This window comes from Leishmania major, chromosome 31, assembly GCF_000002725.2.
Source record: "Leishmania major strain Friedlin complete genome, chromosome 31".
NCBI lineage: Eukaryota > Euglenozoa > Kinetoplastea > Trypanosomatida > Trypanosomatidae > Leishmania > Leishmania major.
In genome coordinates, this window is record NC_007272.2 from 795,875 (window position 1) to 813,738 (window position 17,864).

At 57.6% G+C, this 17,864-nt stretch overlaps 4 protein-coding genes across 4 annotated transcripts; all 4 read right to left on the minus strand.

Annotated features, from left to right (window-relative positions):
• Positions 1–885: 885 nt before the first annotated feature.
• On the minus strand, positions 886–2,892 carry LMJF_31_1710 (conserved hypothetical protein; the record flags this gene model as incomplete). Its single annotated transcript, XM_001685105.1, has 1 exon — positions 886–2,892. One exon carries the CDS (start codon positions 2,890–2,892, stop codon positions 886–888), a length of 2,007 nt encoding a protein of 668 aa, XP_001685157.1.
• A 1,377-nt stretch (positions 2,893–4,269) lies between these two features.
• On the minus strand, positions 4,270–7,866 carry LMJF_31_1720 (conserved hypothetical protein; the record flags this gene model as incomplete). The annotated part of the gene is made up of 1 exon (XM_001685106.1): positions 4,270–7,866. One exon carries the CDS (start codon positions 7,864–7,866, stop codon positions 4,270–4,272), a length of 3,597 nt encoding a protein of 1,198 aa, XP_001685158.1.
• Positions 7,867–11,602: 3,736 nt separating this feature from the next.
• LMJF_31_1730 (conserved hypothetical protein) lies at positions 11,603–12,748 on the minus strand (the record flags this gene model as incomplete). Its single annotated transcript, XM_001685107.1, has 1 exon — positions 11,603–12,748. The coding sequence occupies one exon, from the start codon at positions 12,746–12,748 to the stop codon at positions 11,603–11,605; it is 1,146 nt and encodes a 381-aa protein (XP_001685159.1).
• Positions 12,749–15,149: 2,401 nt separating this feature from the next.
• On the minus strand, positions 15,150–16,718 carry LMJF_31_1740 (conserved hypothetical protein; the record flags this gene model as incomplete). The annotated part of the gene is made up of 1 exon (XM_001685108.1): positions 15,150–16,718. One exon carries the CDS (start codon positions 16,716–16,718, stop codon positions 15,150–15,152), a length of 1,569 nt encoding a protein of 522 aa, XP_001685160.1.
• Between the last annotated feature and the right edge of the window lie 1,146 nt (positions 16,719–17,864).

The following is a 17,864-nucleotide window of genomic DNA, read 5'->3' on the forward strand; positions in this document are numbered from 1 at the left end:
GGTGCTTGCGGACTCCTTCAGTCGAAGGGGTGATGTGAAGGAGGAAGAAGAGCGGCCGTGGAAGAGATGCCAAGGAGAAGAGCACAAGAGAGGGCGGGGGTGACGGAGGTAAGCGGGTGTGCACTCATGAGCTGCGAACGTGTACGAGGGAGACACAGGAGGAGGTCGGCGCATGTGCACTGCGGATGATGTGCAGGTCTACAAAACATAACAGCGTACGGTGCCACCAGGAGCACAGACGCATGTTTTCGTCTAATGAGCCAAGGTGGAGGGGGAGGAGGAGGAGGGGGGTCGAGGGTGAGGGGTGGGAACGGGGCCAAGAGCGGGAAGTGAGGGGCAGAGGGGGCATTGAGAGACACACTCGCGATACCGTTTTCTGAGAACATGCAGGTGATTTCTTGATCAGAAAACACTGGCACAAGCACATGCACCGAGTTTAGGAAGAAAGACGCAGCGCTCAAACCCCTCCCCTCAAATAACCCAAAGAAAGAGTGACGGCGTAACTCATCGGCAGAGGATTCACAGTTTGGTGCAATACGATCAGTAACACAAAAGAAGACAGCAAACAGGTGGACACCAAGAAGGGTCATATCCCTCGTTCACCGATAGATGTGTGGTTGCGCAGGCAGGGAGCGCTGCAGTGGGGATCAGTGCAGTAAAGGCGCGACAATACCAACATGAACACAAACGAAGCCACTTCGGTGAGCCACGGCTCTGTGACCCATCTACGCGCTGCTCGGTCTATAAAGCACGCATGCACGTATAAGCGCTCTGGCGCGTAGGTGGCACCTCCTTCTCCGCCGGCAGCCCTCAGCCAAACGCTTCTCGTGGTTTTCTCATCAGGAGAGACCGAAAAGACACTCAGAGAAAGCAGCACAGAGAGCTCTACGGTGCCGTGTGTCTGCTTGCTGCCAGTGCTGCCTCGTAGGCGGACTTGTTCACCAAGCGAAGCCACAGCACCGAGTTGGGCGGTGGTCCGGCTGACGAGAAGCACATCTGCCACCCATACACCCACCCGAACATCAAGGCCAGTCGAAGATAGTTCTCAAGACTGCTGGCGATGTAGAAGAGCTCTCCGGAAGGCGATTTGGCGGAGGTGGTTGCTGTCGTGCTGCCTTCTCGACCATCTTTGCACTTTTGTGCCGCAGACGAGGGTGAAGAGGGCAGAGAAAGGGTACGACTGTCGACGTCTTCCCTCTTTACATAGCCCCACACCGACGCGATAGTGTCTGCGACCGCTGCACCGTCTCCGGTGCCCCTTCCTGTTGCTGCCACAAGGTACACATCACACGCGCAAAATTCACCGAGAGAAGCCGTTTGGTTGCGCCATATAGACGAGCGCCGTCGCTCTGTCAGGACTGACCTCTTCTGTATGGTGAAGAAGGTCAGCGACGGCAGTGAGTGTGACACGTCTGCCGACGCTGCCTGCGCCTTACTCACCTCAGCACGGCTCTGCAGCTGCGCCAGAGACGCGCCTCTACAGCCCCATAGGAACGCCTCCGGTAGCGGAAAGGGGTGCATCACACTCTCACGCAGCATCCTGTCGCGGCGGAACGGCGTCACGCACTTCCAGCGACACAGCGCCGGCAACACGTAAAAGCTGAGCGGAACGCTGCCGAGGCGTGATGCTGCTCCAGAGAGCGTCATTGGAAGGCGCGGCGACGCTTCGCGTGGCGGCGAGGGACAGCTGGCCGCCACTGGCATGACCGTCGGCAGTCCTGCGGTGACAAAGAGCGATGTCCAGCAGTCTGCGAAGCCGAGGTAGGCCAGGTAGCGCTGCGTTTCCAGCGACAGACAGGAGGCAAGAAGCCTGTCTTTGTCGGATTCAGCACTGCGCTTGCTCAACCACCGCTGTAGCGACGCTAGACGGTACTCGAAGGGGCTTCGGCTTAGTTTCGAGCGGGGCGCCTGCGATGCAGCAAAACGAGCCTCCGTGGACAGATCTTGACACATGTAGCAGTCGAAGCGGTTGGTGGTGACGCCGAGCTTCGGCTTATGGACCAAGAAGGGCAGCTCTCGCCCATCGACGTCGATGCGATGGGGACGTGGAGGGGTGTTGGGGTCGCTGTGGCGTGGGCTCGTGAGAGAGGAGATGTTGCCCTTCAGCGAGCCTCCTAGTGCAGAGCTGTCCTGCTGGTCCGCCGTGAGGCTCACACGAGGAGAAGCTGCCGCAGACTTCGGCTCTCCGTCGCCCGTCGCTGCTTCACTCGTCTTCCCCTGTGCTGCGGCTGTGGTCGGCTTGTTCTCCTTTTTGTGGGAGGGGTGCTTGGTCTTCTCGTCCAGTTCCTTGAACACCTCCAGCTGTTTGATCTCCGTCTCTGTGTCCAAGTACCAGTGGAGGGACCACCCGAGGTCCTCGAGAAGTCGGTGCTGGAGGGCGTGATGCAAATCGTAGAGGGCGCACGGCACAGACGTGGCGGCGGAGCTTGAAGGTAGAGATGAGGTACAGTTGGCACGAGTGCGGCTGGCTCTTTCATCGACACCTGGCGAAATTAGCACGCGCGGTGAGCGAGAAGTGCCACAGGAGAGGGCGGGGCTGGGGGTCCGTGGGGTGTGGGACGAAATCAACGCCCCACTGCCGACCGCCGTGAGAGGAGCTGGCTTGTAGGTGCGCTCCGCTCCTTTGCTATTCAGAGGCAACTTCCTCCTCGAGGAACTTTTTGTGCTGGTTCCAAGCTGAGACGCAGAGGTGTTCGGGTGCACGGCCACGAGTGTTGAGCCGCGTGAGGTCACCGTGGTGCGAGACCGTGCGCCAGGAGACGGCCGTGTACTGCACTCGCCGCTCGCAGAAGCAGACTGTGGTTTGCTGGTCGACATGACACTCTTCTTAAAGCGGCGAGTGGCCGACGCTGCCACGGCGTTTGACCGCAGCGTTGCCAGAGTAGGGGGCATGGTTGAGATTGTGCTGCCGGCACACGGGTTCGACGGTGGTGGAGGCGTGGACACAACAAGGCGGCGGCGTCCCTCTAGGGAAGACGCCGCCGTCGCCGAGGAGGACTCGATTGGCATGATCACGGGGAGGTCACCTGATGGCCGCAGAAATCCCGGAGAGGTTGGATGTAAGAGATACACAGGGAGGGAGAGAGACGAACGACTTAGGTGAGGATCGTAAGAAGTGTGGGATTATTATAGAGTTGTGAGCGGAGAAGGAAGGAGGCGCTGTGAAGCGAAGATCAAGTGGCAAGTCTGTGGCGGGAATGTAGCGCTGCAGCGGGAGGCGCACCTGAACGGATGTGTTTTTGTGTAGTTCGCGACGAACGTGCAGAGAAAACGACACGGCGAGACGGAGAACGAGTTGTACATGTCGGGGACGACGCATGTGCTCAAGACACCGGCAGACAGATTCATGCAGACAAGCGTACTGCAGACAGCTTGCTCAGAGCATACGAGAGGCATGTTAGAGAAGCAAACTGCAGCCGTGAGCAGGAAAGAGCGTTCGTTGCTTGTCTTCACAAGGGACATCGGCGACCGGAGGCGCACGGCTATAGGTGCCTGACGGCACAGACTAGCACTCGAGGAGCGGACGATACCGACTCACAATGACGCACATTTTCGACACCAGCTCGTAGAGCGAAAGTGGTGCATGGAACAGAACAAAAAGTGGACACAGGATGCCTTCACAGGAATCCCCCCCCCCAAGCGAAAAAAATCGATGCGCGACCAAACCGAGAGTAACAGTAGCAACGAGGTACACTGTTTGTGGCAACACATTCCTCAGTAGATACAGAGAGAGGAATGACATAGACACATCATTAAGTAGGGCATACACACACACACACACACACAAAACGCACATACACATGTATGTACGAGATGAGGAAGCAGTAGGAAGGGGGGGGAGGGGGAGAGTTGGAGCCATGAAGGGAGACAACAGCAAACAGGTGGCACGCTAGGTGGCACAGCCCACACCCACACAGGCAGGGACGCAGACACCAAAACAATCAAGCAAAAGAAGCAGAGCACGCACAGAACAAAGTAATACACCCAGCGAGCAACATGACACACACACACACACACACGTATACATATACATACATATGTATATGTATATCTGGAGAAGGTGACATAACGAAGGAAACAAAAGGAGAAAGTGCACACTGTGGCCCACGGAACCGGTCACTCGCGGCGTGTACGTGCTACCTCTCACAAGAAGAAACAGAACATGAGACACGGAGGGGCGCCTACCTGAGGAGGAGAGTGCGAGTTTAGATACTCACGCACCCTCCCAACCTAAAATGACGTGCACTGCATGCATGCCTCACGATAGCCCTATGCACGGAACACGTACACGTTCGAGTCCTTGCATGAGCGCGCCATGAAGTCCTGACCGATGAGCCCTTCGATCTCTTGCTTGAAGTTACGCACCGTAACATCAAACACCTTTGCGTTCTTCTCCCGTACCGCGTTGTACAGTTCGTCGTGCTTGATGCGCTGCACATGCTTCATAATCTGCATGATGGAGGTCTTGATCATGTTGCGCCGCTTCGTGATGGTAGTGTCCTCATCCGCAGTGCCAGCGGTCACGCGGCGGCGTTCGGCGTTGGGCCAGTACGTGAATTCACCACGCGGGCGGTTAGGCGGGCGAGTATAGTCGTAGTTGAGGGCGATGTGTACCCCACCGGACGGAGCTGCCTCACCTGCACCATCGCTGCTACCGCTGATGCGAACCAGTAGTTTGTCGCGGTCGAGACACAGCCTCAGAACGGCAGCGATGCGCCTCTCATCCATGCCAGCTCGCTTTGCTAGCGTCTTCAACTCCACCCCAGTCCGGCCATACGCGGCGATCGCGAGGAAGAGCCGCTGCAGCAAGAGGGTGCCGTGAATGGTCGTCACACGGCCGCCTTCTTTGGGGTAGGACACGGTGAAGCTCGTGTACGCGTGGTCATTCCAGTCCCACCGCAAGATGCGGGTCGAGTGCTTCTCGTTGTACGCGTGCTCCACCTTTTCAAGGTGCACAAGAGCGTCATTCGGAAAGGGTAACGTTGCTGTTTCTGACGCGGCCATGGAGAGTGCCTGCCCGGCCCGGGCGACCAGCTCTGCCGCAGACGTTGGAAAAGCAGCGGGGGCGGCACCGTTCGCACCTGCTTGACAGGACGTTGCCGCTGATGCCGCTTCTTTGTCTCCCCATACACGCCAGTCAAGAATGGTGGTGGCGAGCCTGATGCCTTTGGTCGGCGCCTCGGTCGCCCCCACAGAGCCGTTTGAGGCGAGGTCGAAGAGCTCGCTCTGCGCGGAGTAACTCATATGGAGCTCGCGGACAGGCTTGAGCAGGGATGCATCGCCGAGCCACGTGGTAAGAAACTGCTCTGCCTCTTGCTCATGACGCTTCTTGTTGCTCTCCAGCTCGGCATCGGAAATGACATCGGGGGCCGGTCGAGTCAGAAGACGTTCCCGCACCGTGATGGTGTAGCGGTTGATAAAGAGGTCGCGGTTTTTGATGCACCGCACCATGCGGAGAGCGCTGTGCAGCTCTTCCTTTGATGTGAAAACTACGGCATCCTGCTCCGCCGCGCTGGGGGGCGGGCCACGGGCGGGTGTAGCTGCAGCGCCTGTGTTGACTGGACGAGGCGCAAGTTCCTTTGGCGCCGGCTGCGGCGGTGGGTTGGGCCACTTTGCACCAATCGTTCGTACCGGTGCCCCCCGTAGGGCGACCGATCGCAGTCCCCCGCCGCGCTGGCTTGCGCTCTCAGCTCGGAGCAAGTACACATGCACACTCTGCAACAAGGGATCGGTGAGCAGATCGGCGTACCGACCGGGCCACCTCGCCCTCATCACATTTTGCACGGTGTCGTAGAAGAGATACTTGCAGTCCCCGAACAGGCTAGTGTCGTAGCTGGCACGCTCGGCGGTGGCGCTGACGTCTGCAGCGATGCCAAAGGTCGACGCGGAGACAACCGAAGGCAGTGTCTTTGCACCGATCGCAAAAACATCGTCTAAGGCAGACAGATGCAGCTCAAGGGAGGGCTCCGTTACAGCGTTCCAGATGCGCTCGACACGGCGCAGGTACTGCAGCACCGCCGTGCTCAGCCTGGACACAGAGTCGTCCGTCTCGAGAGCGGTGGCCACCCTTGTAGTGAAGCTGTGGTTGCAGTCATTCTCGACCTGATCTAGAGCAGTGGCGATCACATTGTGTAGCACCTCGCCCAGCACACTCGTAAAGCAGCCCTCACCGAGGTTGAACTCCCGCATGATTTGGTCGCCCACGTCCAGAGAGGCCCATCTATGCATGCGGGACCCCCCCGGAAAAGAGAGGCTCTGCAGCCACGTCGCCAGCGTGAGAAGTGCAGCGCAGACTTTCTGTTCAAAGGGGGAAAGCAAAAGGCTAGCGTCGTAACCGCCTATGGTGGACAGGCGACCCGGTCCTGCCACAGCGCTCCCATCGGAAGCCCTGGTGGCGGTCTCGGCTCCGATCGCGCCTCCACTGGTGCCATAGCCTCGGGCGCCAGATGGAAGCGCTGAGAACAGCACAGAGAGAAGTGGATGCAGCGCTTCACGCACCATGGCGTTCAGCACCGTCGATCCATGCGGAAACGAGCCTGTTAGCTTTGGAACATGATAGACCACCTGCCGCTTAGCTTGTGCGGCCAAGTCTGGCGGTGTCGTCACGTCCCAGCAGAAGAGCTGCACCAACATAAGTGAGATACCCCAGTCACTCATCTCGTTGCGCTCCACAAACTTCGCTGTGGATTCCATGAACGTGGGGTAGTCGACTAGAAGCTGCTTTAGCACTGGGCTGCAGCGCGCGAAGGGGCCGTTGGCGGCCTCAGAAGCTGCTACGTCCTTCCGCACACCTTGCGCGCGCTTGAGCAGCTCCAGCGTTTTGCTTGGGGGGAAACGCGATAGGCAGGCGTTCTTGACGTGTCCAAGAACGAGTGCGTCGAGGGTCGCGCGCACCTCCAGGCTTGCGGCGGCGCTGCTGTCCCTCTTCGATTCGACCTCCGCCACGAGGGAGGCAATGCAGTGAATCGAGTGGTCGAGGTGCTGCTCGCTGATGGTGGCCTCACGTTGCGGGGACTGCTGCAGATCTAGCGCGCCAAGAAAGAGCAGGACAAATCGGAAGAGCCACAGTGACGTCCGAAGCGACTCGAGGAAGTCTTCGCCGAGCGTCAAGATCGCAAGGGCGTTGCGGCGCCCATCCGGGGTGGTCGCCGCGGCTGAGGATCGCATGAGGCGTGTGTGCGATGAAATGTGGGAGAGAAGGCCCTGCACCACCTTAAGCGCGAGCACCATCTCACGACAGCATCCAACAATGCCGATGAAGTACGGGCTCGTGGTCAGCATGGGCGTAATGACGGTGCGAGCCGCCTCTACACATCTCGACACGAGGTCGACACCGTCCATCCCGGGCAACCTAAGTTCTTGTACACACGCATCCTCCTGTGCGGTGATGTTCAGCTCGGCAAACAGCTTGTCCATGCGCTCCTGAAAGTAAACGACAATCCCGCGAACCCACTCACGCGCCAAGGCGCGCCCGCCATCGTGGCCGAGGCTCACCGCCGCCGCTGCACGATCTGCTTGTTGGAACGTGATCGACCAAGAGAGAATACGGTTGATGACGGCGCGTGTGTTGCGGATGTTCTGCCCGCTGCGCACCACCACCTCGCCGTTCATCTCGCGCAGCATCGTCTGCCACTTGGCCGCGATCCCTGGTGGGTTCGATCCCATCCGTGCCACTGATGGGGAACCAGCGGAAGGAACAAAGAAGTCCCGGAGCGGGATTCGGCCGTGATCATCTAGCCTGTAGAGGAAAGAGGAGCTCACGCTGTTGCTCTCGGAACTGCGCTTGGGGAGTAGCTTGTCATAGATGCTATTTAGCTTCTTGAGCTCTGCCAGCTCCTCTTCGGTGAAATCGGTGCCGAAGCCCATTGTCGCCGTTGGCTCAGGTGTGGGTGTGTGAGCGGGTTTTCCGAGAGAGAGGGGTGGGTGTGGCGGGGTGTGTCGCTGACACAGAAGGGGCAACAGCACCCTGTGGTTTCACGGAGGCCGCTGCTCTGGAGTGAAGCGCTCACCACTGACAAAGAGAAGGGTGCGTGCCTGTACGCGTGTGAAGAGGCAAGGACAAGGAGAGCCCACAACGGCAGAAGCGGCCGTACAGGAGTGAGGGCAGGAAAAGAGAGAAAAGGGAGAGTGAGGCCAGGCTATGATACGGGTGTGACCTGGCGAAGGAGCTCTGAGCTAAAAACCCGCGAGTGCCAACCTCGGCGCCTCACGAGCGAGAACAAGGACTAGTGTGAACGAATCCGGAGCGAGTCCGGGTGTGACAGGTGAAAGCCAGAGGAGGAGAGAAAGAGCGAGGTAAGAGGCGGGCGCCTGATGAGGCAGTAGAGGCAAGACAAGGGGCATGGTCTAGCGCAAGGCGATGAGGAAGGGGGATGGAAGGGGGTCGGGGGGGGGGGTGAATGAAGGTGTGCATTGAAACTGTAGCGAGGATGCGGTCGTCTGTGACAGTGGATGCGCGTCGCTATTCAGATGTTGATGCATCTGTGCAAGTGTGCTCTATCAGAGGTGACGAGGGGAAAGAGACAGGAGCCGCATTTGCATGCACTGTGGTCTTGAAGCGGTGATGTGAGGTAGAGGATGCCAGAAGAGTGGCAACGCTTCTCTAGCACACATTTGCTTCTTCTACTCCCTCCATTCCCCCTAGCCTGCCCCCCCCCCAGGGCAAGACTGCAGGGGTCACTGAGTCAGCCGTCCCGCCCCCTCACCGAGCGCCATGTCGGCTGGTCAAAGCAACATAGGAAGGAAAGAGCACTCAGAAGAGGAGCGGAGTGAGCCTTCGTTCCATGCTGTTATGAAGTTCTCGAGGGGCACGGATCGAGATCATGCCGAGAAAGAGAGTGGGATATAGAGTTGATTTGGGAAATAACGCATTCGCACGTCTCACTCCCTCGCTCGCTCTGTGCGTGTGTGTGTGTGCCTGTATGCATGGGGTCTGAACTTTCAAGTCGGTGCTCCCTCCTTGAAAGGCTCCCCCCTGTCCCTTCGGCTTCACCAGAAGGGTAAGGAACGATAAGGGGCAGCCAAGGGGAGGGGGGGGTGCGACACACAGTGGGGGTGAAGTAAGAGACTACAGACGAAACAAATCACAAGACGTCACAGGAAGCCACTACGCACAACCACGGAAACGCCTACGCAGACAGACACCTACAAACGATACGAGTAAAGAAAGTGAAACAAAACAACACACAAGAACGTGTCAGTTCGATTACGCTTCAGCAGAGACGCAGAGGTGTATTTGTCTGTGTCTCAAGCCTGGGGCTATCATCATTAGAGAAAGGCCAGGGAGTCAGCGACAGAGGAGGAGGTTAAGGCGATCGCCTGAGTGGGGCTAAGAAGGTTACATAGATGTAATAAGTTCTAGAGAGGCGAATGTCCCGTGAGAGGGGAGAGGGTGACACTCACTCGCCTACACATGTACACACACACACGTGTGCCTCCCACGTACCTTCCACTTATGCACACATTGTCTCTGGCATGCACAAGCACCTCGTCCGCACGCAGACACCCCTGTTCAGCATCATGCCAAAGCCTGATCAACAAGAAAGAGAGCTAGCTACGGCTAGAGGGACACAGAGGGATCCGACACCAGGACAATCAAAATGCAACAAAGACACTAACACTGGTGAGCATGTGTGTGTGTGTGTGAGGGGTGTGGGTGTGCTTCGAGAGAAAAGAAGTAAGGGACGGGGAGACCCAACGGCGGCACGTACATCAGCACCGTGCCTCTGTCAGCTGCCGCATCACCTTGTCGTCTCCCTTCCTTACCCCCATCTCTTTGCATGCGGCTAAGTGTGCATCTCACGCATTAGGAAGAGAGGAGAAGCAGGAAAGGAGAAGCAGGTTAGCACCGACACTATCCATAAAATCCATCGGTGCAGGTTGACAGCAAAAGTGAAGACACACACACACACAGATACAGATACACAGCGGATTGGAGCAAGACGAGAGTCGATGCAACCTTTCACGCTTGTATTTGGCGTGAAAAGTCGAGAAAAAAGATACCATTGTACCGAGATGCGGCACGAAAACGTGTGACTCCACTTACACTTGTATGGGACTGTGTGTGTGTGTGTGCAGGATAGCTTCAGAGGTGTTTCCGGGTGGGGGGGGGTGAGGTGGGGAGGAGATGGGCGTAGTAAGTGAGGCTATCGTCGACCAGGCACGTACATTCACAGGAATCTAGGAAGAGTGTTGCTATGGGGTGAAGGCACAGATACGTTTTGTTTACGCCTGGTCTTGCTCACAGAAACACAACTGCACGCACTTGCCTTACTGCGCCTCTTGCGTGCGGGGGGGGGGGGAAGAGAGGTGGGACAGAGGACGGCACCACCGACCACTTACGCATTTCAAGAGAACACACAAACACGAGAGAAAGTAGGCAATATACAGTGACATATGGTCACACCAGCGTTGGCGCAGGGACGGACGTGCGTGTGTGGGAGGAGGGGATGGGAAGAGCAGCTAGTGCGTTTGGATGTGGTGTCGGTGGATGGCGCTGAGTAGAAAAAAACAGACAAAAGGGGGGAGAGAGGGAAGTCCAGCACCAAAAAGCAGCTCTTGTTCACCTGACCCGACCGCTTGCCTGCCTGGCTTTCCGCACTTCTCTCATTCTCTCATGTGCACTTGCGTTTCCAATCGCACGTTTTTCGGGATTTCGAACGCGACATCGACGAGCCATAAAAGCAAAGACAGTGGTGGGCGACAAGCGAGAGTGAGTTTTCGTTGAATGCTGCCGGGAGAGTGAGGTGCGGGCAAACCATGCAGCCGAAGGGAGCGAGGTGACGCCATATAAAGGAGAAGCGCCTTGGTGGATTTGCATATCCGGTGAAGACGCACCCAAACGAGTTGGAGGCGGGGAAGAGAAGGGAGAGGAGGGGCTGCTGGGTGGCAGCGGTGGCGGTGAGGCAGTTGAAAAGGCGTGGCACTACGCGAAAAAAAGACAAAAAAAAACAGAGAAAACCACGCAAAACAAGCAGGACAGCGAGCGAGCAACGCGACGAGAGAGAGAGACCAAGGTGTATCCGTGGATGCGCTATCGTGATGGAAAGTGGCAAAAGGGTGGGGAAAGCCATTGTGCGTTCGTGAATCACTGGCTATCCATACTCACGGGAGCTGGGCTCATATTTATCGGGCGTTGGCGCTCCCGCTGATCGTTGCCCACCTCGGCGGTTGCACACCGGTGATACGGGCTGCGGTGACCACATGGCTTCCGCCGAGCATGGAGTTTGCAGAGGAGCAGTGCTGTAGCGCATGTTCCTGATGCGGGCGCTACTGGTTATTCGGACTACTGAAGGGTACTGCGCGCACGGGGGATCACTGGCGAGACGGTTGTGGCTGCAGCGGTCATGGATGGTTGAGAGGCGGCGAGCGTCGACAGCGTGAGCGATACAGCCTGGGTGGCGGGAAAGAAGTACGGACACGATCTGCTCTGGCCGCTGTTACTCAGCCTCCGCCCCAGGCTTTCCATGAGGCCCCCAAAGGAGAATTGCTGTTGAAAAATGTTTGCGGATTTCCTTCTGTTCTTGTCTGAACGAGGGATCGAGGTCGCCATGGTGGGAGAGCCCACTGGCAAAGCCGAACTCTCGCGTCGGCGGCCGGCTCTTCAGAAGGGAGCCACCTCAAAGCTGCGGTTTTTCTTCTTTCCGGATGCAGGGGTCTTCTGCGGGACCGTGTTTTCTCTCTGATAAACGGTTGATTCCTGCGGAGAGAGACCGTCGAAGGCAGACTTAGTGTCGCGACGAGACCGATTTGTGCGAAGCGACGTGAGCGGGGTGAGGAAGCGCCACAGCGGCGACCCTGGGCTGCCACCACTGTTCACCTGGATGCGCAGAAGGGCGTCGTTTGCGGGGTTATGCTCGTAATCAGCCCCCTCGCCGTACACTTCTTCAGCGGCCCTGAGATGCTTGCGTCGCTTCTCGCGGCGGAGTTCTTGCAGAAGAGCCATCTCACGGCTGTCGCGGAGCCGCTGCTCTTGGAGAAGCACGGCCGCCGTACGCGCGTCTATCTCGCTTTCCTCCGCCGCCACATTGTTGCTCATGGCGCCATCGCCCTGTTGCGGCTGCGGTTGTCCGGGTGCTGACGCGGAGCTTTGCAGCGGCGTCGGTGGCGCCGTCCCGCCACCGCCTCTGTCATGTCGCGCCTCCTCATTCACCTGCTGGCTCAGGAACGGCATCACACTCACTGGCATCGTATCTTCGTCATTGAGGTAGAAATCGCTGTCGTCCTCGCTGGTCGTGTGGTGCTGAATCTCCTGCCCATCAAGCAGCATCTGCATCACATCCGGACCTGCGTCGGCATTCTGCGGTCGCCCGTTCGCAAGAAGCTCATTGAGCGGCATGCGGGCAATCCTCCGCGCCTCTTCATCAAGACGGTTGTTCTCCTGCTCGTCTGCTAGTTGAATCTCGAGATTCTGTCGCACCGAGTTAACGCCACGGCGGCTGTGTAGCACTCGTCTGGCGCTGACTTCTGGCCGATTTGGGAGTTGAAACGCAAGTGATACTCCCTCTAGCGCCTCGCCACGCTCAATCAGCAGCAGAACGACCTCGCGAAGGCGCCGTTCACGCCACTGCTCCTGCTCCTGCCGGCGCCTCTGCCGCACCAGCTCCACCCGCTGCTGCCTTTCGCGTTCGAAGCTGCGTGTGCGAGATTCATTCGTGAACACTCCGAAAAAGACAAGGACGACAGCAAAAAACACGAATAAAGCGAGGGTGACACCTACACCGAGGGCGACAGAGGCTTCAGATGCCATATGAGCTGCTGAACCTGCGGCTCAGGCCACGCCGCCTCGTGCGTCGCTAGAGCTTAAAACGTGTGCGCACAGGTCTCCACTTTCGTTGTGCCAGTAGCACGCGCCGCCTGAATGTGTCCGTGCGACTTGAGAGGGCGGCGATATCACTACAGCAGAAAAAAGGATGCACGACAATTTTCAAACGGGCTCCCACGCTGAACCACGCACACGGAGCGCGTGCGCTTGAAAGAGTGTGTGTGCAGCAAGAGGAGCAGCCACAACCGCTACATAAAAGGGAGGAGGGGGTGGTGGTGATGGTGTTGGTGGGACGAATGAGGCGACAGGCCACACACCACGCTGCACTCCGCTTAAATCGATGGGGGACACGCCGTATACCCTTGTGTTCGTCTTTGCAAAATTACCATTGGCCAACCATGTATGGGACACAATGACTACTTGTACACGCACGCACACGAAGGAAGCAAACCAATACACAACACATACACACACAACACACACGCACACAAACAAAAAAGGCCGCTGGTACCACAACAGTAACAAAACAAAAGTACAGATGACAAGATACGCACACAACACATATATACCTATACAGATATATATCGATATATATATATATATATAGATAGATAGATATGTCTATCGATACGTATACTAGACGCTCGAGACTCCAAGAGGAATCCGGATAGAGAGCGAACGACAAACAAGCAAGTGACACGCAAGAAAGAGGACAAAACCAACAAAGCAAGTCCAGCTAGCAGTTCGGACTACCACAAACAAAAAACCCAAATAACCAGCGGCGCACAAGGTGACAGACACCACCGCCCCAAAGAAAGTGCACGATCGGGGACACGCCAACACACATACAAAGCGATGAGGTGAGCCGAAATACGCGGCGGACGCACACCGCCAGAGCGCACTTTTCCTTTTCTGGTTATTAATGATGAAGCTGTTTTCCTCGCTTGAACGAGACGTTGTGATAATATCTGTAGGGACAGCGAAAGAGCGAGCGAGAGGAGAAGCAGCAGCAGTTATCGAGGAAGACGACGACGAGAGGTGAAGTGGGCTGGTGAGAGGAGGCGAGGGGCGGCTCAGGAATACGTACAGACAGAGAGATACACCACCTTCGTAAACAACAACAAAACAACAGGCTTTATGTAGAAGCACAACAACAAGAGACAAAAGAGGGCTTGTGGTGTCTGTGAGTGCTTGCCTCGGTTCTTCGGTCACATCCCACGTGATGACCCGAAAGTGCCCAAGAAGGAGGACACACGCGGAGAGTATTCTTGGACAGGGTGCGGATGGGGTGGGGTGGGGGTGGAGAGAGTTCGATGGATAGATCTCTGCAGCCGATTTTGGGTAACAGGGGAAATCACCAGCGTGTACAGATGTGAAGAGAGAAATCAGCTATACGTATCGGCGTTGGCAAGGGATAAAAGCGAAAAAAAACTCACACTGAGGTGTGGAGGAGAGGAGTCGACTGCTGCACAAACCTGCAGGCACGCACGCACCGTCACGCAAAGAAGAAATCTGCACCCTGGCTTGCTCGGAGTACGAAAGAGACGGACAGAGAAAGATGAATCAAGTGGAAAGGGCTTAGTGAACAGACGCAGAAGTCGATGATATATGAGCTGTTCTGCACCACGCGTGCCCGTATATATGTATATGCGAGTATCAGTGCAGACAGGGGAGGGGGTGCCGCGGGGGTCGAATGCGGATGTGGCACGGAACGCAGCGGACTTATGTTGCTTTATATGGACGTAGGCGCAGCGAGAGGAGAAGGAAAAGGAGAGAAAGAAGGTCAGCCTTCTTCGTACGCGTGGACTTCGACCGTGTATATGTGTGTGTGCGGATATCACCACCTTTAGAGGGAGGAGTAGCTTTGTCGGATCCGTGACACAACTGAGCGCGTGCGGAGGAGGGAGGGAGGAAGTGGGCGGATGGGGAAGGCGATGTCAGATGAGCGGAAAGGAGGTGACGAAGAAGTGGTGAGCAGGTAGCGAGAAGCTTGTTGCACGTCTGTACAGGCGCAGGTGGCCCATGCTGGGCTACTGCGCTGACAGAGAAACGCATGCTGGCGGCGCAGAGAGAGAGAGAGAGGGAGCACCACCGGTGCAAAAACCGGATAGCGTCTTCTGTCAGGATGGCGGGATTCAGTCGTAGAGACCATTGGGGCTTTCCCGTGGAGTCGGCGGCACAGCCATACCGTGTACTGTTGAGCCGCAGACAGTGAGATGACGGCAGCAGCGAGTCGTGGACCACACGAGCTCCCTTCACACAAGCGAACGATAACGGGAGGGGGGCACCAAAAGTTGGGGTTCGCTTTGCATGTCGCTCACTTTTTCCTCTCTCTCTGTGTGTGCGTGATGGTATGACTCTCCCTCCCATTAAATAGGCAAGACGGCTACTCTGTATGCACAGGAGCAGTTCGTGGAACATCTCGCCGCCGCCGTCGCTCTCGAACAGCTCCAGTGCTCATCGATGCTCCGCTGGAGCCTTGTTCAGCGTTCTTCACCGCCTCCTGTAGCAGAGCACGCTCGCCGCGCAGATAGTCCAACCGGTGTACGCGCTGAGACACCATGGCGTATTGAAGAGGTAAAGGCGAGGACGCGGATGATGGGCCAGCGGCCCTTGTCAGGCCCGCCGCAGCCCCAGCTCCGGCCTGACTCCCGCCTTCGTCTACCACGACTTCCAGAGCGTCCAGCACAGCGTTGGAGAGTATGTGGTATCCGTGCAGCTCCATCCAGGCCAAGAAGTTCCACACGTCGTGGAAGGATGCCACAGCCTGCGTAGGGGTATTCGGCTTTGAAAGAGACGACGCCGCACTGGCGCCTCGCTGCGCTGCCTTAAGGAGGAGTACAAGCAGGTGGTGAGCATCCGCTGGCGATGGCGCAAAAACTTTAGAGCGTCTACTGGTCTCCTCCTCGGCTGGTGACGGCGGTGCTGTAGAGACGTCGGCGAGGGAGTCCTCAGCAGATGGCGGTGCGTACACGCCGCCTTCGTCGGCGCAAAACGCCAAAATGTCCTTGGCGCGCTGCAGCCGTGTGGATGGTGTCGAGGACGCAGGGGCGGTCTTGGCGATTTCGGCGATGGCGTGTCGAAGTGCGGCTGTGCGCGAGGAAGGCAAGGAGGTGGCGCAGACGCCTGCACAGCTCAGTGCACACACAGCCGGCTCATTATACTTGTTGAGCTGCACACCACGCAGCACCGCACTAAGGTGGTGAGGCTTCCAGGTACCGGCGCGGAAGGCGGCTGTCAGCATATCTTTCCAGTCCTGATCGCGAGGGAGGGTGAGAATGAGGCACAAAAAGAGATCCGTTTTCGCTTTCCGTTCTGCATCTTCCGGGGTCAGCTGAGAACGGTAGATGTCCATCTTCAGGTCGTCATCGTCTTCACCTGTGGGGCTACCGACCGTGGTCACGGCCGCAGGAGCTGTAGGAGGGAGAAGGCAGCCATCGTCACTGCTGAGTTGACGGTGCAGTGAGAGAAGCGGCACGCATGCCTGCTGCGTAATCGAGGAGCCGCGGACAGCTCGCACAGCCGGATATGGTGCTGAAGGGCGGTGAAGGAAGAGACTTAAGGTCGCTGGAAAGAGGCGAGGGTGCGAGTGTCGGCCCGATGAGCCCCGGGCACGGAGAGAAGTTGTCCTCATGAAGCCTCGCCTCCGTGTATGTGTGTGTGTGTGTGGCTGCGAGTGCAGCAAGGGGCGGGACGCACTCCAGTTGACGGTGTAACACGGACATGCGAAAAAGTGTGATAGGAGGAGGGGTTCACGTACCCATGGCTCAAAGGACGCAAAGACATGGAAGAGAGCAGAAAGACAGAGAGTCACCACTGCGATGAAGTCGATTGTTGGGGAGGTGGGGGTGAGGTGGGGATGCTTGCCTGCAGTGCTTTCAGAGACACCCTCACATACAACGCGATACAGTACAGGTCTTGGAGCGAACAACAGATTATGTCTCACACCCGTCATCGCCTTCACGGCTTACATCAAAGAACCCCCCCCCCCAAAAAAAAAAGCTAGGGTGTGCGCGTTCACACGCAAGCCAACACCGAAGTGCGGGTGCATACCCCCCTCCCCGTTACGACCTCCGGCTCTCTCTCTCTCTTTCTCTCTCTCATCACGGCTCACACTTAAAGCCCCCGTTCACGGTGGGAGCCGGCGACGTGGGGTGAGGGAAGAAAAAGAGAGCAGGCACACACACACACACACACACACACACACACACACCACACACATACATGCATGTGGGCACCAGAGCCGAGTCCGGCCTTCTCCTCTTCTTATTCTGCAGCGCTCCAGCAGACTCTCACCTCCTTGAGAGACTGAGGGAAAATACGAAAGCAAGAGCAGAACCGCCATGAAACGAGAGCCGTCGACAAGCCACGCGTTTCACAGCAGCCCGTCGACACGCACACACACACACACACTGCAGCGCACGCACATGATGGTAGTGCGACACCACGCGACTGACCGTCTTCCAGTTCTTCACCGTCGTAAATGAAGTGCGTGTGAGTTCCGCATCCGATGCAAGAGAAAGAGAGGGGAGAGACGGAGATCACCACTGCTCGGCTGAACAGCGAGTCATCCACCTCGGAGAAGCAAGCAGAAATCGCAAAATCGGAGATAAAAAATTTGCGCCAGAGGAGCAGCCGCCCCCACAATTTTATCACCGACGTGCGACAAGAGGCCTCGCTCCCCAATGTGCCCACTTCTCCGTCGCAGCGCAACAGCCATACACTACTCCACCCGGCCCTGTCACAGGCCCCCATCGTCTGGTGCGAAGCTGCCATAGACACACGCGGCACAGCAGTGCGCCGACTCGGTCACCTGATAGCACGGCCTCTGACCCCAAACTCTGCCCACTCACCCGCCTCCCAGCCGCTTCTATTATGCCCGTCGCCACCCCTGGCGCATGCCCCCCGGTGGCCCAGGCTCCCCACCAGTGGGCAGCGAGGGGCGGCTGAGGTACGCTGGCGTCACACTGACACCCTGCCCATCACACGAGTCGTACAAGCGTACTCGCTGTCGAAGATCCCTCCCACGCAACGCCATCCGCGGCCTCGCCGCCGGCATCGGTAGAGGCGTGCGTTGCTCCGACCCCCCTGCGGGGGTAGG